Source organism: Pteronotus mesoamericanus, unplaced genomic scaffold (assembly GCF_021234165.1).
Source record: "Pteronotus mesoamericanus isolate MK-2021 breed Mesoamerican mustached bat unplaced genomic scaffold, CSHL_Meso_final contig_230, whole genome shotgun sequence".
NCBI classification, from domain to species: Eukaryota; Metazoa; Chordata; class Mammalia; order Chiroptera; family Mormoopidae; genus Pteronotus; species Pteronotus mesoamericanus.
In genome coordinates, this window is record NW_026555096.1 from 1171479 (window position 1) to 1198485 (window position 27007).

General features: G+C 42.0%; 1 protein-coding gene and 1 non-coding gene across 2 annotated transcripts; both read left to right on the top strand.

Annotated features, from left to right (window-relative positions):
• The first annotated feature begins 352 nt into the window (after nt 1-352).
• On the top strand, nt 353-26847 carry FAM170B (family with sequence similarity 170 member B). The gene is given in 4 exon segments (XM_054572392.1): nt 353-470; nt 24460-24579; nt 26310-26405; nt 26408-26847. Coding segments are annotated over 4 exon segments (774 nt in total).
• Nucleotides 6398-6504, top strand: LOC129069698 (U6 spliceosomal RNA). The gene has a single exon (XR_008529051.1). It is a non-coding gene; the product is annotated as a U6 spliceosomal RNA (small nuclear RNA).
• Nucleotides 26848-27007: the final 160 nt, after the last annotated feature.

Genomic DNA, 27007 nt, shown 5'->3' on the forward strand with positions numbered 1-27007 from the left:
GTAATTTTCCCAGGAGCTCTATCATACCCTTTTTAACAGCCCTTCTCCATAAGACCAGCTCTTGGGGATGGAGCTTCCGGTGGGCAGATCTTCTTGGACATGTTTGGAAACAGCCACAAGAAGTCATTGTGTCTGTGGGTGAAATGTCTTCAGTGAAGGCCATGTCAACTGCCTCAAGCTGTGGTTTGGGAGCATGCTAGCAGAGGCCAGGGGCTGAAATAAACCATAGGAACCCTGGGAACTCCAGAACACACGCAAGTCCCAGACAATCTATCTGGGTGGACAGGACTCCTGCCCAAAGCAAAGGAGCAGATGACACTAAAACACCAGAGGAAGAACTCTCACTACATAGATGAAGCAGGCTGCAGATGGCAGTAGCCAGCCAGAATCTGGAGTGCAGCACTCCAGATACTGGCTGGCTACTGCCGAGGATTGTTGGTTCCAGGATTTAGTACCTGAAGGAGAACAAGGTGAGCTGGGAAAGGGTTATCTGACAAGATCAACAAATTAAGTATGTATTAATCTCTATATCTACAAATTTAACATGTGTTAATGTAGAAATTAAAATTAATATATAAAAATTAATATATGTGATATATTCTATACTAGAATATATGGGGTTTGATTAAGTAAGTAAATGACAGCTTTCTTCATAACCCAGATTTACAAATAGTTAAGAGACAAATTAAGCAGATAGAGATGAAAAATATCTGAGTTGTGATTTTCAAATGAAGCATGACATGTCACTATTGCTCTACAGCCCTAGGGTTCTGCTGGGTGTCCCAACCCCAATTCAAACAAGAGGTAAGAGTGGTTTGGGTTGGAGTGATGGCAGCAAAGGTGCAAAAGACAGATGAGTTTGTAATGCAGCTTGGAGGTGGAGATGCAGGACTTGTAGACAGATAGATTTGGAGGTGAGGGAAAGGCAAACTCAGCATCATCACTCCTGGAGTTTGGTGTCATTACCCAGAAAGTGGAGGGCACAGGAGTCCTGGTCTTGGGAAAGTTCGACAGCTTGTCTTGGATCTGTTATAGCAACTATTAAGGAGCCAGAGAATGGGCTGCATTTGGAGAGAGAGTGAACCCACATTCCTGCAAGTGTTCAAGCTTGTGAACTGTTGTTAAAAATACACATATTAGAGATCTCTCATACATGTGCTACAGAATCCATGAGAGAAAGCAGGGGAGAATTACCTGGAGGAGTTGTAAGGCTCCTCTCCCATGATACAGGGTGTGCAGAGGGGTGGCTTAGAAAGATGAAAGCTGAGCTAGGTGGGGAAAAGGCTGCCAGCAGAAGGGCTGATGCCTGTGATGTGAATCTTAAAAGGCCAGGCCAGGCTCTGCTTTGGGCCCATCCTGCTGACAGATTCTTTCCCTCCTGGGTGATTTGTCATAATCACAGATGTGTTCTAGAAATTAACCATCCTTCAAAGCATATGATTTTGAAATGTACATTCTCACTGGATGACAAATAAGTGGTGCTTTTCCTAGGCAAAGTGCCGGGATGTTACTCAGGTCACCATTCCAGACTCACTTCTCAGTGTATTTTATATCTGAGTGTTCATAGTCCTTGAATTTCACCTGACCTAGGTTTACTTTTCACTTGAGGTCCACTTGAAGCAGTACAGAATAATGGTAGGGCATGTAGGTTCTACTGCCGAATGCTTCTTTGTGAGCTGGACTAACTATTTAACCTTTCTGTGCCTCAGTTCCCTCATTCGTAAAATGAATTAATTCTCCTTACCATGGGTCTTTGTCACCATTAAATAAGGCATGTAATTGACACTCATAAAATATGATCTATTACCTAAAATTTGGTCAATTTTTACCCCATTCCAAAACTCAGGCTTTGAGATTAAGGAAGTTTTTATTCTTAGTGAAATTTCAGGAGAACCATATAATTTCTTTATATATTTTTAAAATAAATTTTATTTTAGAACAGTTTTAGCTGTTCCTTAAAGCTGTGAGGGTAGTTTGAAGAGTTCCCATAAGCCCCACTCTAAAGTAATATCTCACACTAGTATGGTTTATATGTCACAATTAATGAGCCAATATAATTACATTATTATCAACTAAAGTCCATACTATATTTGTAGTTCTTTAGTTTTTACCTAATATCTCTTCTTTGTGCTAAGACCCCACCCAGGACATCACATTACATCATAAATTCTGAGACTACTCTTGGCATGATGGTTTTTCAGACTGTCCTTGTTTTTGATGACTTTGCCATTTTTAAGGAGCCCTTGTCAGGTTTTTGTAGGCTGTCCCTCAACATTGGATTTGTCTGATGATTTTCTAATGATGATAAATTTCTTTTGAGTAACATAAAATTGATTATAATCAAACAATAAACCAAGACTTTACTAATCTTTACTGCTATATATAAAGTATTTATAATAAAATTTAATCTTCATAATAAAATCTAATATTTACTCATATAAATAAAATTAGCCAGATAGCTGACAAATCTTACTGAAGCTAGAACTGGGTAGGCTCAGTATAAAGGAAAACTTTTTTTTAAAAATGAAACAAAGCAAGTATTTCTAATTAGTGAGCAGCTGCTGAGATTAGCATCATGTAACCATTGTGCATGTTAGATCCACAGCAGAGACCAAGAAAATGCTGGGGCCCTATTAATGCAAGTGAAGATTTGACACCATTCTCCCCACTACCCTACATAAAACAATCCTGCCTTTGCTCACTCTGTGGACTAGTGGGAGCCCTTGGTCGTATGGCCTGAGCTCTCCAGAGAAGCATCTCAGAGCTTCCCACTATTTTTCTTAGCAAAAATAATGACCCATAAAGAAGCCTTACAATGCAGTTTTGATTTTTTTTTGTCCTTTCTTGAATTTAAATCAAGAGGTGGTTCTTATATATTGGCAACATATTGTGAATTACACACAACTACTGACTGACCAAAAAGGACTTAAAACCAGGTCTAAAAATCACCCCAAATGTATTCTAGGGGGACATTTTCAGCCAGTAGTAGAGCTGTGCTTCCTGACACCAGTAGATTCCCTCCAAGGAGATAGTTTATGTGAACTCTGCCCACATCATCCAGAAGACCTTACCTACTGCTGAGGTAGATGATGCTCCATTCTCTTAGCTTCCTTGCCCTTCTGAAGTCAGGTTACATGAACAACTCGTACTCCCCCATCAGGCCTTGATCTAGGTTTATTCAGGTTGGGAATAAGGGGGGCTGATGTCCATAAGAAAATGGCTGGTCTCTGAAGGAAAATAAGAGATGACAGAACTAGAGAAAACTTGCTGAGGCACTAGCCACCTCCTTCTAGACCTTATGGATACTTTACTTATTGAAATTGTCTGTACCTCCAAGTCAAACTTTTTTAGACATAGTTGCACTCACCATGACAAACCATGTGCTCCTTCATTGACAGAATAATTCACTCAGCGTGGTTGAGGCTCTAACCTAGATGGACAAAGTGGGACTAATTCATCTGCCACTTACTCTGCATGACTTTGACCAGTCCCTTGACTTTGTGTTAGTTTCCTTATTTGTCAACTGAGGACAATGGCTACAGAGGATTGTTGTGATTTTCCAGTGAATTATTGTATGTAAAACAGTTTGAACAGTGTCCAGAACTCGTAAATGCTCTATACATGTTATCCATTATGAGGTATGACATTAGCCTCTACGGAAAAACAGAGAAGTGTGATCCTTAAATAGAGGAAACTGCAGGCAAGCAGGGTAAGCACATGTTATTTTAGAGGTATGAACAGAGTATTTTTAGAGCCCAGGAAAAAATAAAAGAAAATCATAACTACTAGCAGAGAGGGATGTCTCACCCTGGACATGAGGAGTTTCTAGTCAGAGAAGAGGGCAGAACATTCTGGAACCTAATAGGCCGGAACCAAGGAGTATAGAAGAATGTCATAAAGGAAGGTCAAGAGAGCCACTGCACCCAAGGCTTAGGCTGCAGGGAGGGAGGGTCAGTAGGCCTGTGACACAAGCAAGGTACTAACATGTTCAGCCACTTCTTTGTCTGGATTTTGTGAAATCTGTTTAGTCTTTCACAAAGTTAGTTGCAGAAAGACAATAAGTAAACATATGATGTAGAAGTTCAGAGACATAGAGAAAAGATCCAGATTTTTTAGTACCCATTTAAAAGGTAATCTAGAAGAAATGAGCAGACAGAAGAACAAGGAAAAGACATATCAAAAAAGAGCATAAATTACCTGAGCTGCAGAAAGATACCAAAATCCAGTTTAAAAGGAAGGATTTAGTGAGATAAATGCAAAGCCAACTATACCCAAAGAAATCAAAGTATAGTTTGAGAAGACCAAGAACACAGAAAAGGGAATGACCTATAAAAATATGAGAATGTAAGGTATCAGAATATGGTGGAGTGAGTGAGTGGAAGACACACTGACCTCCTCCCAGGACCAAACTGGAATTGCAACTAAATCGTGGAGAAATCACCTGGAAAACAACGGAACAATAGTGAGAGAGGAGCCTTGAAACCTCGGACAGACAGTGGAATCGGCTTTTGCTCAGCCTAACAGGTTAGAAGTGGGGTGGAGAATCGAGAGGGTGGGCTGGGCTCCCACAGGCGCCAGCACCAGAGGGATATTGAAATGACCATTTGGATCCCCTTAAGAAGAACAGGGTCTGAATCATAAATGGGAACCTCTAGCCTACAGCACCAGAACCCAAAAAAGCATACAAACAAAAGACAGCTGCGAAAAATGTAGTGGTGCTCACTGCCAGAGACAGGTGGCTGGAGACGCAAAGAGCCATGTAAAGAGCCAACGCAAAAATTTGCAGTGGCAGCCACCTACCTCGGTCTCTGGGCAGAGGTGGGGGCAGGTGGGCTGGAGCCGCCTGAGGAGAGATTGGTGAGAGAAGCTCTGGAGAGAGAACTGAGACACTGAGACAGTAGCCACTGGGGCCCTGGTGATGACTCACCTCCCACTCCGCAGCTTCTGTCCCGCTCAGGCATAAAGGACACAATAACCTCACCCTCAGGAGGCTCTGCCACAGCCAGGAGTGGCACGCAGGCCTGGGTACTGAGTGCAGAGCACCCGGCATAGAAAGTGGATCCCTGGCTAAAGGGGACACAGAGCTTCCTAGAGACACTTGAGGAGAGACTGGAGACAGAGGCACTGGGAAGAGAACTGAGGGAGTAGCCGGGAAGAGGAGACGCTGGGGATCCTGGTGCTGACTCCTCTCCCAATCCACAGTCTCCGTCTTGCTCAGACAGGCCACGTCCAAGAGAAGCAGCAGTCCAAAACAAAACAATAGCCCCACCCTCAGGAGGCAATGCCCCACCCTGTGGTGTCTAAGCCTGATAGCTAAGGGCAGAGTGTCTAGATTAACAATTGCAGGAGACAGACACAGATAGTAGATTCCTGGAAGTCTCAAACAGACTACCAAAGGTCAGAGGAGGTCATCTGACACCATCAGAGGCAGACCTAGAAATAAAAGGAAAAAAAAAAGACCCATCTACTACCATAGAAGTTCACACCGCAAAGTCACGAGATCAAGATAGATCAACTTAAGAAGCAGAAGTGAAAGAGAAGAGTCTCACAAATAATGGGAACACAAAGAAATATGCCCCACTCGAAGGGAAAGGAGAAATCCCCACAGAGAGAAATAAATAAATAGAGGCAGGTAAACTATCAGACATTAAATTCAAAACAATGGGTCTAAGGAAGGTCAACAAGTTCAGTGAGTTCAAAGAGGATTATGAAAAACTACAGGGACACTATGAGGAACTTACTGCAAACTATATCAGCATGAAAAAGGACATAGAAACTATCAAAAAGAGACAAGAGGAAATGAAGAATACAATTTCCAAATTGAAGAACAAGTAGACGGAATCAAAAGCAGGCTAGATGAAGCAGATATCAAATCAGCTAGCTGGAGGACAAAGTAGGAAAAAGCTCCCAAAAAGAGCAAATAATGGAAAAAAGACTCAAAAAGAATGAAGAGGCATTTAGGGAAATGCAGGACAACCTGAAATGCAATAATATCCTCATAATAGAGATACCAGAAGGAGAAGAAGAGGAGCAAGGGATAGAGAACCTCCTCAAAAAAGTAATGATGGAAAATTTCCCCAATTTGAGGAGAGAAAAGGTCTCATGGATCCAGGAGGCACAAAGGGCCCCATTCAAGAGGGACCCAAGGAGGTCCACTCCAAGACACATCATCATTAAAATGTCAACTATCAAAGACAAGGAGAGAATCCTAAAGCAAGCAAGGGAGAAACAGGTAGTAACATACAAGAGAGCCCTGGTAAAGCTAGCAGCTGACTTCTCAACAGAAACACTACAAGCCAGAAGTGAATGGCAATAAATATTCCAAGTAATGAAAAGCAAAGGCCTACAACCAAGACTGCTCAACCCTGAAAGACTGCTCTCCATTAAACGGAAGGTGGTGCTTGCTTCGGCAACACATATACAAAAATTGGAACGATACAAAGAAGACTAGCATGGCCCCTGCACAAGGATGACATGCAAATTCGTGAAGCGTTCCATATTTTTAAGGGGACTGGATTAAGCAGATGAAGGAAAAGAATGAAACAGAGAGGAACACAGGTACAAAGAGAAAAGATGAGTAAGTTTCTATCAGTAATATCTCTCAATGTGAATGGACTAAATGCCCCAATCAAAAGACACAGGGTAGCTGAATGGATAAGAAAACATGACCCACACATATGCTGCCTACAAGAGACCCACCTCAGAGCAAAAGACCTACACAGATTGAAAGTAAAGGGATGGAAAAAAATATACCAAAATGGCCATGAGAAACAGGCCGGGGTTGCCATACTTGTATCAGACAAAGTAGATTTCAAAACAAAGACTATAAAGAGAGACCCAGAGGGGCACTTTATAATATTTAAAGGAAGAATCTATCAAGAAGACATCAACATTGTAAACAGCAGGATACAAAGTCAACATTCAGAAATCAAAGCGTTTTTGTACACCAGCAATGCAATAGAAGAAGAAGAAATCAGGAAAAATATACCATTCGATACAGCACGAAAAAAGATAAAGTACCTAGGGATAAATTTAACCAAAGACACAAAAGACCTGTATGCAGAAAACTATACAACATTGAAAAAAGAAATTAAGGAAGACACAAATAAATGGAAGCATATACCGTGCTCATGGATTGGAAGAATTAATATCCTCAAAATGTCCATACTACCCAAAGCAATTTATAGATTCAATGCAATCCCTATTAAGATACCAATGACGTATTTCACAGAAATAGAACAGACATTTCAAAAATTTATATGGAACCATAAACGACCCCGAATAGCCACAGCAATTTTGAGAAAGAAACACAAAGTAGGAGGGATCACAATACTGGACATCAAACTCTACTACAAAGCCACTATATTCAAAACCATCTGGTACTGGCACAAGAACAGACCCATAGACCAGTGGAACAGAATAGAAAGCCCAGAAATAAGCCCAGGTCTCTATGGGCATCTAATATTTGACAAAGGGGGCAGAAGCATAAAATGGAGCCATAATAGCCTCTTCAACAAATGGTGTTGGGAGAGCTGGACGGCTACATGCAAAAAATTGAAATTGGATCATCAGCTGACACAATACACAAAAATAAACTCAGGATGGATAAAAGACTTAAATATAAGTCGCAACACCATCAAAGTCCTAGAGGAGAACATTGGCAGGACACTCTCAGATATCCCAAGCAGCAATTTTTTCACTGATATGTCTCCTAAAGCAAGGGACATAAAGGAAAGAATAAACAAGTGGGACCTCATAAAAATAAGAAGCTTCTGCACGGCGAAAGAAAACATCAGTAAAATGAAAAGGGAGCCAACCTTATGGGAAAATATATTCGCTAATGATACATCAGATAGAGGTTTGATCTCCAAGATATATAAAGAACTCACACAACTCCCCTCCAAGAAGACAAACGATCCAATCAAAAAATGGGCAAAGGACCTGGGCAGACGCTTTTCCAAGGAGGAGATACAGAGGGCCCAGAGGCATTTGAAAGGATGCTCGGCATCACTAGCCATCAGAGAAATGCAGATCAAAACCACCATGAGGTGCCACCTCACACCGGTCAGAATGGCCATCATAAACAGATCCACAAACAACAGGTGCTGGCGAGACTGTGGAGAAAAGGGAACCCTAGTCCACTGTTGGTGGGAATGCAGACTGGTGTAGCCACTGTGGAAAGCAGTGTGGATTTTCCTCAGAAAGCTGAAAATGAAACTGCCTTTTGATCCAGCAATTCCCCTGCTGGGACTATACCCTGAGAACACCAAAACGCCAATGCAAAAGAACCTATGCACCCCAATGTTCATAGCAGCACAATTTAAAATAGCCAAGTCTTGGAAGCAACCTAAATGCCCATTAGTAGATGATTGGATCAAAAAATAATGGTACATATACACAATGGAATACTACGCAGCAGAAAGAAAAAAAGAAGTACAAAACTTTGCGACAGCATGGATGGAACTGGAGAGCATCATGCTAAGCGAAATAAGCCAGGGGGCGAAAGACAAATACCATATGATCTCACCTATAAGCGGAACCTAACCAACAATGCAAAGATGCAAGGAAAATATGACCAGCAACACTGAAAGGAAAAGAAATCAACAGAGACATGAGGGAAGGGGCGGGGGGCAGGGGAAAAGGAAGGGAAGGGGAAAGTCAAGGAACATATAGCAAGGACTCATGGACAAAAACAAAGGGGAAGAGCTGAGGGAGGGAAGGTGGGAGGGGGCAAGGGAAAGAGGTGGGGGGGAGGCAGAGACAAATGTATTTAAAAAGTAAATAAATAAAATAAAATAAAATAAAATAAAACACTCTTCAGAGTAAGGTAACAGAATTCAGGGTCTCCATTATGTGCCATCCAAAATGTTCATTATTTAATGGAACAATACCACGTATTCAAAGTAGCAAGAATACGTGACTCTTAAACAAAACAAACAAGAAGTATACCAAGAAAATGCTTTATCTATCTGCTATTTATCTCTCATGGGTATGCTGACTTCTTGGGGACAAGGGTTTTCTCTGTTTTTTTCACTGTTGTATCCCAGAGACTAAAACAGTGACATGCAGAAAATAAGTGTTTAATAAACATTTATTTTTATTGATGTACAGATGTTGAAGATATTAAAGGAGTATAACAAAGAACACTTTTATAGCAGTAAATCTGAACATCTACATAAAAAGGATTGTTTTCCCAGAAAATGTAAATAAATACATGTGACTCAAAAAGAAATTAAAAACTGAATAGGCTAATTACCATGGGTGAGTTAAAAATGAAAGTTGTAGTTGTTACTGCTTAAATGTCCTTTAATTAGTCTCTCTCAATTCACTTTCCCACTAAGAGTACACAGTGTTCTTTCTCCATACTCTCACCAGTGTTCTTTGTCTTTCAAACATTTTCTCTTTTTTTATTGATTGACATTATTTCCAATGTTATACTCAGTTTTTAAGTGTGTGGCATTTCTAATTTTCTAATTTTTGTTACTGTAAACCACACTTAATGAAAATTTGCAGTCAAGATGTAGGCATAAGTAGGCACAATTTGCCTCCTCGCACAACCAAAAGGACAACAAATTTAAGTACAAAAAATACCCAGAAATTCCAGAAGATCAAACTGCATGGAAGTCTGACCACCAAGGAGTTAAAGAAGAAACAATTTATCCAGACCAGTAGGAGGGGCAGAGATGGGCAGCTGGGGCGGAGAGGACATGTGGCAAGGTGGCAGCTGGAGGACCAGGCAGTCCCACATTTGCATTCAGATAAACTGGTGGAACAGCTGGGGAGTGAGGCAGACTGCATAATTCAGGATTCCAGTGTGGGAAAAGAAAGCCTCAGAACTCTGGCTGCAAAATCTTGTGGGGATTGCAGTGGCAGGAAAAACCCCTAGCCTCACAGGAGAATCCACTGGAGAGACTCACGGGGTCCTAGAACATACACAAACCCACCCACCTGAGAATCAGCACTAGAAGGGCCCAATTTGCTTGTGGGTAGTGGGGAAAGTGACTGAAAGCCAGCCAAGAGCTGAGCAAATGGCATTGTTCCCTCTGGGACCCCTCTCCCACAGACAGCGTCAAACCCAGCGACATGGTTTGCCCTGCCCTGGCAAATACCTAAGGCTCTGTCCCTCCCATCCCAATGAGGTCCAGGTTGAGGGGCTGACTCCACTTCCCCAAGGGGGCGTTGTTGGTCAGGAAAGCAGAAAGGTAGGAATGGAATTTGCCTTCAAAGAGAAGTTTTTCCATTACAGTGAAATTCTTTAGAGAGAAAATAACATTGAAAGAAGATTTTTTGGAAGTTTAGCCATGTAAAACCATTGATGTTACCATCAGGAAAGATGAGTGCTAGTCAGTATGGGCATGACTTGGGCTCAGGCAGGCTAAAATCATCTCCTCCTGTTGACTTCCAACGGGAAGATGGTAGTGACTCACAAGATGAGGAAAGTGACTGTGAGAAGGGAGAGAAGGAACCTGTACAATCCCAGGGTGGTGACAGGAGGTGACTGACACCTCGGACTAGGTGGGGTAGTCAGGCTTTCAGATGTCACCGAGGTCCTGACAGGAACTCCTCTACCCTCTCTCCTGTTCTGAGAAGGGAGCCTGTATCTGTGCTCTAAAAATAATGAATGAAAGTAACAAAAGTTGTATTTAGGCCAAGACCAATTGAGAAAACTCAAAGATAGTGTAACTTCTAAGCTTCAGCTATTATTCATGAAATTAGTGAGGTGGTTGCCTCCCAGAGGGGAACATCTCTTCATATTAATGATAAATTACAATATGCACTTAGCATTTTTCTGGCACAATTCTATTTTATTTATTTATTTTTTATTGAATTTATTGGGGTGGCATTGGTTAATAAAACCATGCAGGTTTCAAGTGTACAACTCAAAAAAACACAATCTGCATACTGCATCAGGTGCTCATGACCCCAAATCAAGTCTATTTCCATCCCCATTTATTCCTCTTTGCCCACTTCCACTTTTCCCCTCCACTCTTCCCCTTCCCCTTGGCTATCACACTTGTTCAAATCTGTGGGTCATGCACACACACACACTCACACACACACATATGAGGTCTGTCTGAAAAAAGTCTAACCGTTGATAATATAAGGAGAATGGTTTGCACAACATCAGTGTAACCTGGCAGCCAAGGAGAGTGGACTGGAATGTGCATACATGAACAATGATGACTTCACTGTACTAGTTAGTGAGGATGGTAGACACCCTTGAGGGAGCATGTATACTCTGTGGCCATCGCATTGAAAATGAATGAGTAGAACAACAAATCTGCATCAAATGTTGTGTTAAGCTTGAATATTCCTCTGCAGAAACTATTCAGATCATTTGGAAGACTGCAGCTGTGGGCAATTGGTGATTGAAAGCTTCATTATGACAAGGCACCTGCTCATGCATCATGTCTCATGCAGAGTTTTTTGTCAAAACTCAAATCACCCAGGACACTCAGCCCCCCGACAGCTCAGATTTGGTGCCCTGAGACTTCTGGCTTTTCCCAAAACTAAAATCATCTTTGAAAAGGAAGAGATTTCAGACCATTGATGAAATTCAAGAAAATACAACAGGGAAACTTATGGTGATTGGGAGAACTGTGTGAGGTCTCAAGGTGCCTGTTTGGAAGGGGACTGAGGTATCATTGCCCTATGTGCAATGTTTGTTGTATCTTGTATCTTCTTCAATAAATGTCTCTATTTTTCTTATTACATGGCTGGATATCTTCTGGACAGATCTCGTGTGTGTGTGTGTGCGCGCGCGCGCGCGTGCTTAATTCCTTCATCTTTTCTCATCCAGTCTCTCAGAACTCCCCCCTTCTGACACCTGTCAGTCTATTCCATGTTTCTATGCCTCTGGTTCTATTTTGTTCCTCAGTTTGTTTTGTTAGTTAGATTCCACATCTAAGTGAGATCGTATGGTATTTGTCTTTCTCTGATGCCTTATTTCGCTTAGCCTTATGGTCTCCAGTTCCATCCATGCTGTTGCAAAAGGTAAGATTTCCTTCTTTTTACAGCTGAGTAGTATTCCATTGTGTAAATGTACCACAATTTTACATAAACATTGTAAAACTTCCTTCACCTTTACAAGATTGAAGTAATGCCAAAGCTGGGGCTCTTGCTGGCTCTTTCAGGAGTTCAGTTGCTCAGGACTGGTAGATAGCAGTAGGTGGAGAAGCTATGGCCTCGGGCAGGTGTCCAGAGCAGGGTGGAAGGGACATGGGAAGGCATTTGGAGGACGCTGGCAGGCACTGATAACAATCCAGCTTGCTGTGATGAGGAAAGCCTGTGCTTTGTAGGTAGACCCGGGCCCCAGCTTGAACACAGCAGCTTTTGATTTTGAGCAAGTTAGCCTAGAAAATTGGGGTCACAGCAGTGGTCTCCTCTAGGACCATCAGAGGAATTAACTGACATAATGAAGCACTCTGCTCTGCCTGGCACAGAGTTAATGGCAGATAAATGCTGACTCTTTTCGTTCTACAAACTTGGGGCTAAAAAGACAGAATCTGGGTGGGCCTTCCTCCCATCCTGGCAACTGGAACAGCTCCTTCATGTCTCAAAGTACAGGAAGCCCAATCGTACCCAACTTTCTCAAGCTATGTTTGTGTCCTAGGCCACACTCTCTTAAGCAGCCCCCCCACACTAGATAGAAAGACAGCTGGCCCTGTTCCTGGATCCACCTGGCCCACAATGGGATCTTCCTTCCATGTGCCTCTCTTCCCTGCCCCTAGCCCTGTTTGCCCAGCTGGCCTCAATCAGGCTCTCACGGAACCACATTCCTCCATTCTCATTTGTCCTTGTTCATGTTTCCTTGCAAACAAATGTCATGTCTTTCCCACAGAGTTTCTTTCTAGCTGGTTTATTTTAACCCTGTGTGGACAGGTGCAGCCCTCTTCACCCCAGCCCTGTCTTCTGCACCCAGCGAGCCAGTGCTGCCCTCTGACCCAGAGACTAACACCTTGGGCTGAAGGAGTACTCACAGGACCTGGTGTGCAGCATCCTAAAGATGGATGGGCAGGGGTCACTGAGCTTTGTAAAGTGAGCTTATGTTTTACTTAAAAAAATTATTAGTATGTAAATAAAACTAAAAGTAATTTATTGCTCTTAAAACATTTTCTTAAATTTATTGTAAAAAAATTAGGAAATAAAGGTAAACAAAAGAATGGGGAATCCCCTTTTCCAAAGATAAATGTTGTTCACATTTTGGTATGTATCCTTTGGTGTGAGCATGAATATATACATGTAGTAAGTTTACAAAACTGGGTTTACATGATACATGTTTTTACATATTACACTGTGAACATATTTTCCCATGTTCTTCATGAACTGTGTTATATTCTATTGTTTAGTTGTCCCATAATTTATTTAACCTAGGGATTCTCAAACTCTAGCAGGCATTGAATCAATCCCAGGGAAGACTTATTTAAACATGGATTGCTTGTTCACACTGGGAGCCTAATAATTTACATTACTAATAAATTTCCAGGCAAGGCTGATACAATCCAGTCAATTTAGCCCAACTTCCTGCTTTGGAACACAGGTTGCTTCTGAGTTCAAGGGTATCAATAACACTGCTGAAAAAGGGCCAGTAAAATCTTTGGCATGCCCCTAATTCCTTAGGAATGAATTTCTAGAAGCTGGATTACCAAGACAGATGGTATTTTAGTTTTAAGGTGATTGATATATATTGCCAGAGAATTTGCCTCAATTTAGTTTTCTACCAAAGAATACCAGTTCTGAACCTTGTGCTTATTTAAATTAAAAAAACAAAACAAAACTGTGCCTACCTCATCTAATATAGTCAAGAAAGCTAAGTTCCCATCCTACAGGGTGTGTGAACCCAGGAAACCTCTTTCACCTTTCTAAGACTCAGTTTCTTCGCCTATTAAAAGGGAAAGAATGCTTCCTTGCTCTCATTTCTAGGTTGCTGTGAAATTACAAAATGATGGATGGGAGTGGCCTTCCTAAATTGTTACCCACATGTAGTTGGGAGGGTCCTATGAACTCCAAAGGAGTAAGATACAGCCTGTACTGTGGAAACTTACAGAAAGTAGAGTTTTGGGAAGAAAGTTACCTAAAGGGCTTGTCTTACAGCCTGAACTGTGGGCTCAGTGACTCCTGAAGTGCGGGAGCCCCAGGGGAGCAGTGTGATGCTGAATGTGTCACAACCCGCTCCCTGCCAGGATGGGGGTGGGTCAAAAAGCCTTGATTTTAGCCTTTGCCTATTCTCCCTCTATTCCTTCTTATGAGCTGCCAGTGTGTTAAAAAATGTAGTAAAAATAATTAGGAATTGATGAGATTTAAGTATTTATTACTTTTGTGTTTAATTTATTTAATTATAAGTACATAAGATTTTAATTTTGATAATGACTGTATTAAACAACTGGCTTGCAAAAAATTATTGAAGGACTCAATAATTCGCTCTCACTGGCCCCAGCACACCACTGGGGGCCTCTCTTGGTCATGAACTCATTAATGTCACTTTTCCATCCTCATAAAGGAATAATGCATGGTTACACTAATTTCATTTTTTACATTCAGCTGAGGGTGGTACATTGGCAATCTGAATTATTTTGGTTCCAGATGTTTGGCATTTGTATAATAAAATAGTCCAGTATTAGGCTTTCCAAGAACTGAAACGTGGGGTCCTGCTAGGACATCTGGCTCTCATGCAGTGAAGCCAAATTCCCCTGCACATGACTCGTGCAGAGAGAAATCTGGCAATTTGGGGAAGCATGCTTTGTTTCCAGAACCTCATCAGTGAGGTCTTGAGAGATCAGTTTTCAATTGCTGCTATTCTTGCCTTTTAATTTTCTTAGTTTGGTTTTATTATGATCAATTTAATTTGTTGTGGGTTGGGTGGTGAATCCTACAGTGTGACTGCTCCTTATCACATTACTAATGTTTGTAGGCTGTAATTTTCCAATAAGCTGACTTGAATTTGTGTTTGTGCTGTGGTTCAATTAAGAGCCAATCATACCTTTCTCACTAAGGCGTGCAAATAATGTGAAAAAATGTTTTGGCTTTTACAGTGGTATTTCACTGAAACATACCACTGCCTATGAATTTGTGCTATGTAAATAGCCTATTCTGTGTTTTATCCAATAAAGTAAAAATGAATTTGCTGGGTTATCTTCAAGTTTTGGAAACTGTTTTAAAACTTAAATCAAAATTTAAGTAATATAAATTTGGGCAGTATTAATGGGGGGAGCATTCTGGAGTGCTGGAAATTTTTATATTTGGTCTTGTTGATAGTTATATGGCTTTATATTATATAAGTAAAAAATTTACTACTGAGTTATATGCCATTAAAATTTGTGCACTTTACAGTAAGTTATACTTCAATTAAAATTTTTACAAAATGCAGATGCTTATAGTCTTCTCCTATAAATAATAAATTAATCTTATGTGCTTGCCTCTGATTTTATCACACAGTAGTCTCCTCCTTATTTATGGGGGATATGTTCCAAGATCCTCAGTGGATACCTGAAACTGAACATACTTCTGAACCCTATATACACTCTGTTTTTTTTATACATACATACATACCTTTTTACTTAAAGGAAGCCATTTACAGCTTCTCTGTGGCATATCTGAGTTATCAGCATCACTATTCTTGTGTTTGTAGGCCATTATTAAATAAAATAAGAGTTTCATAAACACAAGCACAGCAATATGAAAACGGGTGATCTGATAACCAAGAAGGCTACTAAGTGACTAAGAGGTAGTAATATATACACCACTGATACACGGGACAAATGGGTGTTTCATGCCTCAGGCATGGCAGAGCAAGATGGTTCAAACTTTCATCTTGCTACTCAAAATGGAATGCAACTTAACACTTCTAATTTATTTAGTTCTGGAATTTCCCATTTAATGTTTTCTAACTGTGGTTGACTGCTGGTAACTGAAACTGTAGAAAGTGAAGCCATGGAGATGGGGGACTGCTGTATTTGGTGAATTTCTGACTGGCATGTGCACTGGGAACATCTTTAGAGGAGAGTTATATTTCCCCTATGAAGTGAATTAGGTAAAGCTAATCTCCTTCTCACCAGTACTGCCAGAACTTCTCTGTCCTCCCCAGAAGTGGGTGTCCACGATGCTGTCTGGTTTAGGTGCCAGGCGGTGGGAGAGGAACACTGCTCCAGCCACTTTCTGCCTGTTCCCTGTGCACTGTGGTGTGCCAGAGCCCAGTTGTGTCTCACGGAAGTAAATTTCCTCACCATGAGCTCCTCCCATCTCATCGACCTGATCACATGGAGCAAGAGTGGTCTTTGGAACCAGACTGCCCTACTCAAGCAAAGCCAAGTGATATTTATACTGGGAACGCAGGCAGGACTGCCTCACCATTTGAAAATCAAGCAACGTAATGTACCGGGTGAACAGACTGAAGAGAAAAAGTCCCATATACATAATTATCTCAACTGATGCAGAAAAAGCATTCAAAAAAATCCAGCATCCTTTTTATAATAAAAGCACTCAATATACTAGAATTAGAAAGGAATTTCCTCAATATAAAAAAGGCCATATATAAAAATCCAAGGCTAGCAAAATACCCAATGGCAAAAGGTTGAAAGCTTTCCTAAGAGATAAGAAGAGGAAGCCAGTCTTTTGCTACTTTATTTCAATGTTTTACTGACATTCTTATCAGAGCAATTAGCAAACAAAAAGCATCCAGAATGAAAAAGAAGTAAAACTATATTTGCAGATGACAAAAAGCTGTAAGAATTAATAAGAATATTCAGCATTAGTTGTATGTCTGAACAACAGTAATAAATAGTCCAAAAAAGATATTTAAAAACAGTTTCATTTACATGGCATCAAAAAGGATGAAATGTTTAGGAATAAAATTCACCAAGGAAGGGCAAGCTTTGTACATGAAAACTATACCCCCCAACCCAGGTGTGCAGGGGAGCTGGAGCCAGTCTCTCTGCACTGCGTGTCTGGGTGGATTGCCTCACATTCTGGCCTCTCAGTTTTGGCCTCAAATTCCTTTCTTGAGAAATTTCCTGGGGGAATTCACAAAGCATTATCCAGCCTTCCCAGAAATCCCCACGTCACCCCTGCTTCATTCCTGGAGGGCCTGGAATCAACTACAAGGCTTTGAGTGGTGTGCTGGGGAAGGGACAGTAGCTGGCCTCTTTCTCCCTCTACCATAAATTAAGGGACTGCATCATCTCACAAAAGAGACACTTTCTCTGATGACTAAATAGGAAGAAGCAAGTCTGAAGGTGAGGGTCTGTGACAGCCATTCTAATTGTGGGGATAAAATGAAATCATCCTAGTCCTGCCCTGGTTAAATGTGAGCACATATGCTGCTTTCCAGTGAGCGTTGAAAATGCCTTGAATGTGAACGGAGGGCTGGGTGTTACCAAGTTCAGCACACTTAGAAATTCTGGTAACTCACTGTTGGCCTTGGAGTTTCTGGGATCTCACCTTCCAAGGTGAAGCCAATGCATCCAGAGGCTCTCTCAGGATGAGTTAACAACCTGTGGCCTGAGAGTTGTGTCCAAGGTGGCCTGTGGCCAGCACATTTTAAACAGCACATTTAAACAGAATCTTCCTAGCGTGGCTCTCTAAGAACATACAAGGGGTGTGGCCAGCTGCTGGGATCCTGGAGATCCTGGGTCACGTGCATGGCCTCCAGCCAGAAGTCCTTCCCAGCTGAGATCACCCTCCCAAGGAAGCCCATGTTGGAAAAAGGTGCTTCTGCCTCTAGAACTCTCATTTAACATTCCTGGTCCATGAGGCGAACTGAGCAGGAGGAAGCCAGGCTCTGGGCCAACGAGGGACTCTGAGGCTTGGAGCACAGCCACTGATGAGCCTTGTGGCACAGGCTGAGGGATGCCCCCACCATCCTCCTCCTTGGTGACAGAGAAGGCCTGGGCTATTTGTGTGGGTGTCCTGAGGTTAAGGTCAAAACTCTGAGACAGCTCCAAGCAAACCACAGAGAAGAAGCAGCCTGTTATTAAGTCAGAAGGCAAACAAAAGCAAAATCCCTTTCCCATTTGCTTGGGGGGCTGAGGAAGAGCTCTTTGTATTACATTTCTCTGTGGCTGAGCTTTTCCTTATATGGCCCACTGACTCACTTCTTTTTAAATAGGTACAAGAAGCAACAAAAATAAACACACAAAAAATACTTTCCTACTGTAATCCTCAATGTGTCTGACAGCTTCTGGCACTTTCTTTGTAGATTTAGCACAAAGGCTGAGGTCATGAATGAGTCCTGAAAATTGGCCTTCACTGGGAGAAGCTCTGCACTCCATAACCCTCCCTATACTGAGCTGGCATCATCTGGGCAGCTCACCACTTCTCCCCCTCCCTCCCGTGTTATTAAGTTTGACAATAAGAGTTCTTCAGGGGGAGGGATGGTAGGGTAGATGGTTCTCCCCTTTCCAGTTTGAAGAGAAGAGTGTTGCCCATTTAAAACACTTCACAACAGTGGCTCAGCCATAAATATGCCCCCCAGGTAACATCAGGCTCCTTGGCCAAGTAGACAGGCTATTTCTGGACCTTTATTGGCTCTGGGATGATTTGATTCTCCCTGTAGCCTCGACTGTAGCATAAGCCAATCTTTGGAATCAGAAGGGAAAGGAAGCAAGAGATGGCAACTCTGGAAGAGTTTTGGAAGAAGAGTTGAGACTAGAAAATACTCCAGCCTTCTTGATGAGGTTTAGTGCTTACATGCTATATGTGAGATGAGTTGGCCAGGAGTCAGTGCTCCAAGAAAGTGCTGTGTTGGTCCTTTCGGGGTTTTGCACACCAGCCCTGCTGGCTGTGGCAGTGAAGCCTTAAGGTTCTTGGCATGGTTTGTGGACCAGCTGGAAAACTACGGGGCTCAGATACAGTGGTCTGGGCCACCTGGCCATAGCCATCCTCTCCTCACTTCCCCTGGAGGGCAAGAACCCTGTATGGATGGCCTCAGCTAAATGTTTGTATGAGCAAGAGGAGAGGACAGAAGATCTTCTTATGGCCCTGGCCAGAAGCAGCTAAGAGGCCACATGATGGTGATGGACATTACATATTTTGATGGGGTTTTGCTGTAAGCCACCCCCAGGAAGTAGCCACAGGGACAGCATAAGACAGCCTGGCAGAGCAGCCCTGTCTCTCATCCTTCCCCCTTCACCTTCCCTAACCTTCAGGGCCTCAACTTCCCTCTTTAAAGTAGGGTTATCACTACCTACCTGGTAGGAATGTTGAGAGGATTGAGGAAAAATTATGTAGAGTCTTGGGGAAAAAAGGGATGACCCAGGTAATTTGGAAAATGATATTTTGACTAAAAAAGTTCAGGCTAAAGACAAAAATGTAAACACTGTAAATTAGTCTCCCATAGGGTGCAGGTTAACAATTTTGTAACTGCTACACATGCATAATAGGATTGAACATGTAAGTACATGCATAATGGGTGGTGGGGAGCCACAATACTCAGCTGGGCCCAGAAGGCTCACTACAATACAGATGCTGATCAATAAGCTGCCTCACTAGAACAAGGACAATCAGTCCATTGAGTTACTATGGTTGCATAACAAATTGACCCCAAACCTAGTGTGTAAAACACCTTTTACTATGTTCACAGTTTCTGAGGATCAGAAACTCAGGGAGGACAGATAGCTGAATTCTACAAGGATGGCTAGTCTCTGCTCTGGGATGTCTGGGGTCCCAGCTGGAAGACTCAAAGTCTGGAAGGCAGAGTTATCTGAAAGCTTGTTCACTCATACCTATGGCGGTTGGCTGGGACTTCTGCTGAAACTGTTGGCTGGAACACCTCCATGTGGCCTTGTTACTGAACAAAAGTAGGGTTCAGTTGCCCACTGTCACCCACAGGCAAATGCAAAAGACAAAGGTGGGTGGAGAAGGAAAGAGGTCTTTATTAAAATGTTGTACAATTTGGGAGGATGAGGAACCCCCCAGCTCCAGGCTCATCTTTTCCTCAAGACCGAGACAAAACCCAGCTGTCTCTAGAACCAGAAACAGTGCCCAGAAATCCCACTCCATCCTTACCTGTCCTTTGGAGCCCAAGGCTGCTAAGTGGACAGCTCTCTGGCTTCACGCTCCCTCCTGAGGTCCATGAATGGGGCCAACACTGTCATTGTCCCATGGATTCCAGGGCCTAGCTTGTTTCACAAATGGTCTAGCCTACACATCCGTGCTGGTGGGTCCCAGAGGAAAGAGGCACATGTTTCTCCCTCTCTTGGTTTAAATCTCCTAGCCCAAACTTCCGTGCATTCCAGAATAGTTTGCCTCCTACCCCCAGCCAATCCTGTCCTTTTCTTAGACTAGACTGATAAGACAGGATCTCCCCCTGCTGCCATGTTGATTTTCATGGTACAAGTGCTGTTGTATCCCCTAGTCCCACCCACACCCAGGTACCGGAAGTGGGGTAGGAGGACTTTCCCTTATCCACACACTCCACTAGCCTCTGCACATTCTGTGCAAGGCTTCTTCCTGCCATGTCTCTCCCTGGATGTGGGGAAATCTGTCATCATGCACAGTGTTAGCTTGTTTACCCAGGCAGCCTAGCTTCATGTGCACTGCTTCTTGTGGCCCCTTCCTCACTCGGGGCACCACACCAGTATCACCCTCTCCAAGTGGCTGGGCTTACTCACAACATGGTGGCTGAGTCCAAAGGAGAGTGGATAATGTTAGAGAGAGAAAGGAGATGATAGATAGATAGATAGATAGATAGATAGATAGATAGATAGATAGATAATGGATAGATAGAGAACCAAGCAGACATAGTGTTTTTTATGAACTATCATTGATCATCTCCAAGCATTTTTTGCATCCTATTAGTTGAGGCAAGTCCACTTTGTCATTCTCAATAGAGGAGCGTCAACTTCACACTGAAAAAGAGCACATGGAGTGAGAGATACACTGGTGTGGCCACCTTTGGAAAATACAATCTCCCACCTAATCTTTCTTCCCTTTCCTGAGGTCACCACTGTTCCTATTTCTTCAGATCTGCTCTGCGCCTTTACATATGTAGATACTCTAGAACTTGGTTTGGGGCTTTTGCGGGGAGAAGTTAACATTTTTAATTTTTACATAAATAGGATTACTTTGCATCTTTTTTCACTTACTATAAATTCATTTATTAGTACATGCAGATCTCCTCTTTATTACAGCATAGTATTCCACAATTTGGTTATGTGGTAATTTAACTATTTATTTATTTTGCTCAATCTTTAAAATGTTTCCTTTTTTCTATTATGAACAATAAATATTTCAATAAATACTGAATATCTACAATAAATATTTCTCTACATGCCATTTTACCCATATAGCACAAAATGTGAATTTTTCTCAGGAAAAAGATGACAAGTAAAGTGCCCTTCTCCAGGGTCCTCTTCGTCTTCTGCCCACACAAGGGGCCCCTTGGCCCTTAGGGGTACCCTCATAAAGCCATATGTTTCAACATTCCTGTGCCCATTCAGAGAAAGAAAAGGGTATCTCCCTATTGTTCTTGCTTAAGTCCTCGTCTTATACCTAACACCCAGATTGAAGCTTGTGCCCAACTCTGAACCATAATTGTAGCCAGGAAAATAAGATTGATTTCAAACCAATCTGGGTTTGTCTCCGGAGCTGGGATTTAGCTCAATATTCCTTGAGTGGTTGAGAGGGCAAATACCCCAGTGGAAAATCAGGATCCTGCCAGAAGAAAAAGAGGTGAATGGACTAAGAAAGTGAACCACAAATATAGGTAATAGTGGGTGATTACCTGTGCTGTGAATTTTACTCAATGAACTTCTGTACTTTATTTAAAAAAAAAAAAGAATAACATTGCCCACTTTAAATTTTAATGGGTACTAACAAATTCCCCTTGAGAACAGCAAGGTACACTGTTACCAAAAGAGTATAGAAGTATTTATTTCCTCATGTCTTTCCTCACCAAGACTTAGTACTGTCAACATTTTAAACTCTCACTTATTTTATGGGGCGAAATGATATCGTGTATATCATGATTTTTTTTTAATTTGTAGTTTTCTTATTCTAGTATGTTGAATATCTCATATATTTAACAGCTTTCTGCATTTCTTCTTCTGGGGATTGCCCATTTATTTTCTTTCCTGACTTGTTCATTTCAGTTTCACTAAAAAGCAGGGACATGCAAATTGAAACAGTGAGATTGTTTTAAAGCAATAAAGTTCAAAAAAATGATAAAGATTCAAAGATGTTTATGAAAACTGATATTACTTAAGTTTAGGAAAAAACCACTCTTTAATTACAAATGTTAACTTATATTTTCTTTGCTAACTTAAAAATAAAAAGACCTTTCTAAGTGAGCCAATTGAGCATATGTGAGATCAATAAGAATAACTTTTAGAATCATTAATTCAGGAAGAAGCCCAAATAATGTTCTGATTAGGAGACAAAGGCGGTGGATATTTATGAGAAAGAGAAGGGAAAGGGAAGGGAAAAAGACACTTCTATTGGTGCAGGATAGTGTAGTAATGCTAATTCTAAAACAATGCTTTTAATATTCAGTCTAGTAGTCATCAGTCCAATAGTCATAATGTGTGCTCTATTGCAATTTTTGCAAGTAGTTCTTTTGAGACACAATGTGGCTTTAGTTCTGGTACAAAGTTTATTTTGCCCTGTTTTGCACTTCTTAGGCCCCCAAACATTCTAAGTTTTGGGGCCTGAGAAGTGCAAGGCAGTTCCTCTGGGATGGCAGTTCTGGTTCCATTTTAAAATGCCATGTTTATAATAATGTTTCCACCTTTGTAAACATTTTTAATTAAAACTTAATTGTGAACAGTATAAAAGTATTCTTAGTTGTTTCACATGATGTGAGAACAAAGTTGATTTTTAAAAAATAGTGAATAAATTTTTTCACTGTTGTTTATTGACTGGGTTTTCTTTTCCTCCAGACTTTTATTTACTATATCCCTTAAAAACTTGAATAGATAATATGATTTTTTTTTCTGAGCTACCTTTATCTTCCATTGATCTATTTACTTTTGGTTGTTACCCTCTTGTTTTTATAAAGCAAGTCTCTGGATTTATTTGGTAAGAAAGAACATATTTGCAGGATGTTCTCTTCCCACAAAGGAACACTGTCTTTGTTGGTGCAACTGTGAATTTCATTACACTGTAAAGCTCTCTGGGGTTTATCTCCACATACTGGCCTCTCATTCTGGAGAGGAGTATATTCCTAGGTGTTTCCTGTAGGTGTTCTGGGGGTTACCTTTTGGATAACTTGTACTCCATCACTTTTTTGAACTGTTTCAACACTGGGATATCCTGGAGTAGAGAGAGATGGGCCAGTAGGAAGGTGTGCCAGAGGGATGTGCCTGGAGTGAGGTTTGGGCAGGTAGAGAAACAGGAGGGGAATCTCAGAGTTGGGTGAGAACCAGCCTACCAGGGTCTGCTGAGATCTGAGGTTCAGAGGGAAGACAATGCAGCTAGGTAAGCACACCTTTCTCAGCAGCTCCAAAAGTGTTTGTCATATATTTGTTCATTAATTTGACAATTATTTCTTGAGTGCTTGTTAATGTGTCGAATGCTATTCTAGATGTTAAGGATGTAACTGAGAAAACGAATGAAGTCTCCACATGGAACTTAAATTGATAAGCCCATTTTGCAGATATACACACCCAAAGGTATTACATGCTACAGTAGAAATAAAGCAGGATAGGGTAACAGAGGGAGATGGAGGGCTAAAGAGTGCTAGCTTGTTCACAGTGTCCAAGCAGGCTGCTCTGATAAAGTGCTGTATCAATAGAGAGTGGAGGGAGAGAGTGAATCCCAGGGGCCCTAGGGGAGGGTGCTCCTGGCAGAAGGAAGGGCAACTGCAAAGCCCCAGGTGGGAGCATTCCTGGTTTGTTTGAGTCCTAGAAGCTGAGTGAGGGTGAGTGTCCAGGGAGGCAACCTGACAGAGGGCCTGGAGACCCAGGCTATTGAGAGCCAAGAGGCTTAAATGAGGCTGAGGTAGGAACTTTGGAATAATAGGGAAGATTTTTGGTTACACTCTGTTTCACCAGTGCAAAGTAAGCCCATTTTGATATTGGGTTATGAGAGTATGTATAGAGTGTATGTGAATCTGGTGTGATTTGTACACATATGTGTATAAATGTATGTGAGTGGTTGAAGGAATATGTGTGTGTGTTTAACTGTGTATATTTATGCATGTTTGAATATGTGTCTGATTATGTATGTATGTGTTGGTATGAATATATGAATGTTTATATATGTATAATTTTCTAGGTGGGTATATATATGCATATGTGTTTGCATCTTTATGTGTTGTATGTCCAAAACGGAAATGAGATCCTGGTAAGAAACCTCTCCTGGCATCCCAGCTAGGTCTCTGTCTTTGCTATGGGTCAAAGAATAAAGCCAGTATCCTAGTGACCACTAAAACCCCAGCAGCCACTCACGCTGGGGCCAGTGGAGGGCTAAGCATAGCCCAAGTGGACTCTCAGTAAACAGCTGGAACACTGAACACCCTGGGCCCAGTGTCAAGTGTGAAATGTTACTTCACAGACCATAGGGAAAAACAGTCACCAACAGATAGGGCCACTCTCAGCTCGGCCAACCCCGAGTCCACAGAGGAGAGTATAGAAGTACGCTAGCCAGGTAGGTTGAATGAAAGAGCTGGAGATTGTAGCCAGGTATGTTCCCTGGGAGGGAGGTCCTGAAGGGGGAAGCGTGGGCACCAGGTCACCCCTTGGAGTTGCCACAGAATTGTATTGGCCATAAAAATGGATGGTGGGTATGACTGAGGCCAATGTTGTAAGTTCGTGAGGTGATTTCAGAATATATGAGGATAAAGATATAAAATGTCAATCATTATTGTCAATCAATGTGCATTGGGAAAAACTGTTGACATGTCAGTCCTCTGATTACAGGAGGGATATAAAAATACCTTTACGATAAATTGGTCAAAGTTAATCTGGAACATCAATTTGAAGACCACCATGAAATGGGCAGCACCCAAGGGTAACATACAGCTCTCGGGGCAGAGTGCCTGGCAACAGTTCTAGCACCATCAGTCATTTAAATGCTCTGTGCTTCAAAGGGATTAAGCAAAAAAAAAAAATGTAGAAATGTGTGTGTGTGTGTGTGTGTGTGTGTGTACATGCATACACACACACACAGAGATAGACATAGACAACATTGTGGTGTTAGCCAGAGGGAAGAACAGGGAGGTGGATGGAGGTGGACAAAGAGGGGAAAAACTGGGATGGAGAGACTGCTTGGGGCGGTGAGCACATGCTTCAGTGTGCAGACAATAGTTTTATTGAATTGTACACTTGAAACCTGTATGGTTTTGTGAACCAAAGCCTCACCAATAATTTCAATAAAAAATAAATAAATATATAGATAGATGCACTGTGCCTCAGTTTCCTAATCTGTCGGGGGGAATCTAACAATGCAATTTCTTAGGATATTTTAGTATTAAAGGAGTTAAACACATGGCAAATACTTACATGGTAATGGGGATACAATGAGTGTTCAAGGCAAAGGCAAGATGCCCCCTGGGATAAGATGGAGGCACATCACCAATGCCAAAGGGGAAGTTGGGGCTTGATGACCTGGCCAAAACATTTCCCATGCCTGGCTTTTTAGACTGGCTTTATTGAGCTATAATTTACATATGCACATCTCATCAATTTTAAGTACACAATTTGAAGAATTTTGACACATGTACATTTGTGTAACCAGTACCACAATCATGATACAGAACATTTTCATGGCTCCCTAAAGTTCCCTTGTGACACTTTGTAGTCAGTTCCCCTGCTGTCCCCAGCTACTGGTAACACCTGATCTGTTCTTTCTCCTTGCAGTTTTACCTTTTCTAGAATGTCATCTCAATGGAATCATATAGTATATGGACTTTTCATTCTGGCTGCTTTCATTGAGCAGAATTGTGGTACATCTATACCATGCAATCTTATTCATTGATAAAAAGAATGAACTACTGATTCACTGATGTTTTGAGTTTATCAGTAGTTCATTCCTTTTTATCGGTGAATAAGGTTGAATTGTATGGATGTACCACAATCTGTTTATTTACCAGTGGATGGCCTTTTGGAATTTGGTTATTTTCGGTGATCCCATTCATACAGTATTTGATCTTTATCATTATACAACTTATATGTACATCTGTCTCTACATTATTTGATCCCTATCATTGCCCCATCAGGTCAGCATTGTTATTATTCCAATTTTATGAGGAAATGCGAACAGGGAGGTGATGGGACCTTCCCAAGGGCCCCTGGAGCCAGCACCCTTTCAGAGTCTTGAATGTAGGTTTGGCACTGATCCCTTGGGGACACTGATGAAAATCTCCTTCCACCTCTCAGGGACTGTAAAGAGGGAGGCGTCATCTCCACAACCAGAGCCAGCCATCCCCTACCAAAAGGACATCTGTTTTGCCTCCATGGCCCAGGGAATGCTGGGCAGAGCAGCTCTCCATCATCCCAGTCCTACTCCCAGTATCAGTGCTGCAACTCCTGCCTGTATGGTGACAAGGACTCTGCCCAGCAAAGCATGAGTGCCTTCTACACTCACTTCCAGACTGTGCAGAGTGTAGCCATGGTCTGGGAGACAGAGGCCATCTTCCAGCTGGTCAGCAGGAAGCCCTGCATTCAGGTAGCCAAGTTCATCAAGAAGCAGAGCAGGAAAAGATTCTCCTTTGAGATGACTTCCAACACCATCCTGTGCTGGGAGCTGGAAGCCAGCAAGAACAACTGCTGTCGCAAACAGGATGACATGAAGTTACTGGGCCTTCAGAGAGCTGCCTACAGGAGCTGTGTGGCCTGTTGCCAGGGCTTCCTCATGCTAGAGGTGCTGCTGAAGCATGCTCAGTATGGCAGCCAAGAAAGCTTCAGCTGCAGATAGTTTTTGAGGAGACCCTGGAGTGAAGCTGAGTGCAGGGCCAAGAGCAGGAGGAAGAGGAACAGCAGCAGATGTCCAAGGCCCCACAGTAGGTGCTTTCATGACAGCCACAGAAGCAGTGAGCTTGATATGGTGTGCCCAGCCCTGCCCTCACCTCCTGTAG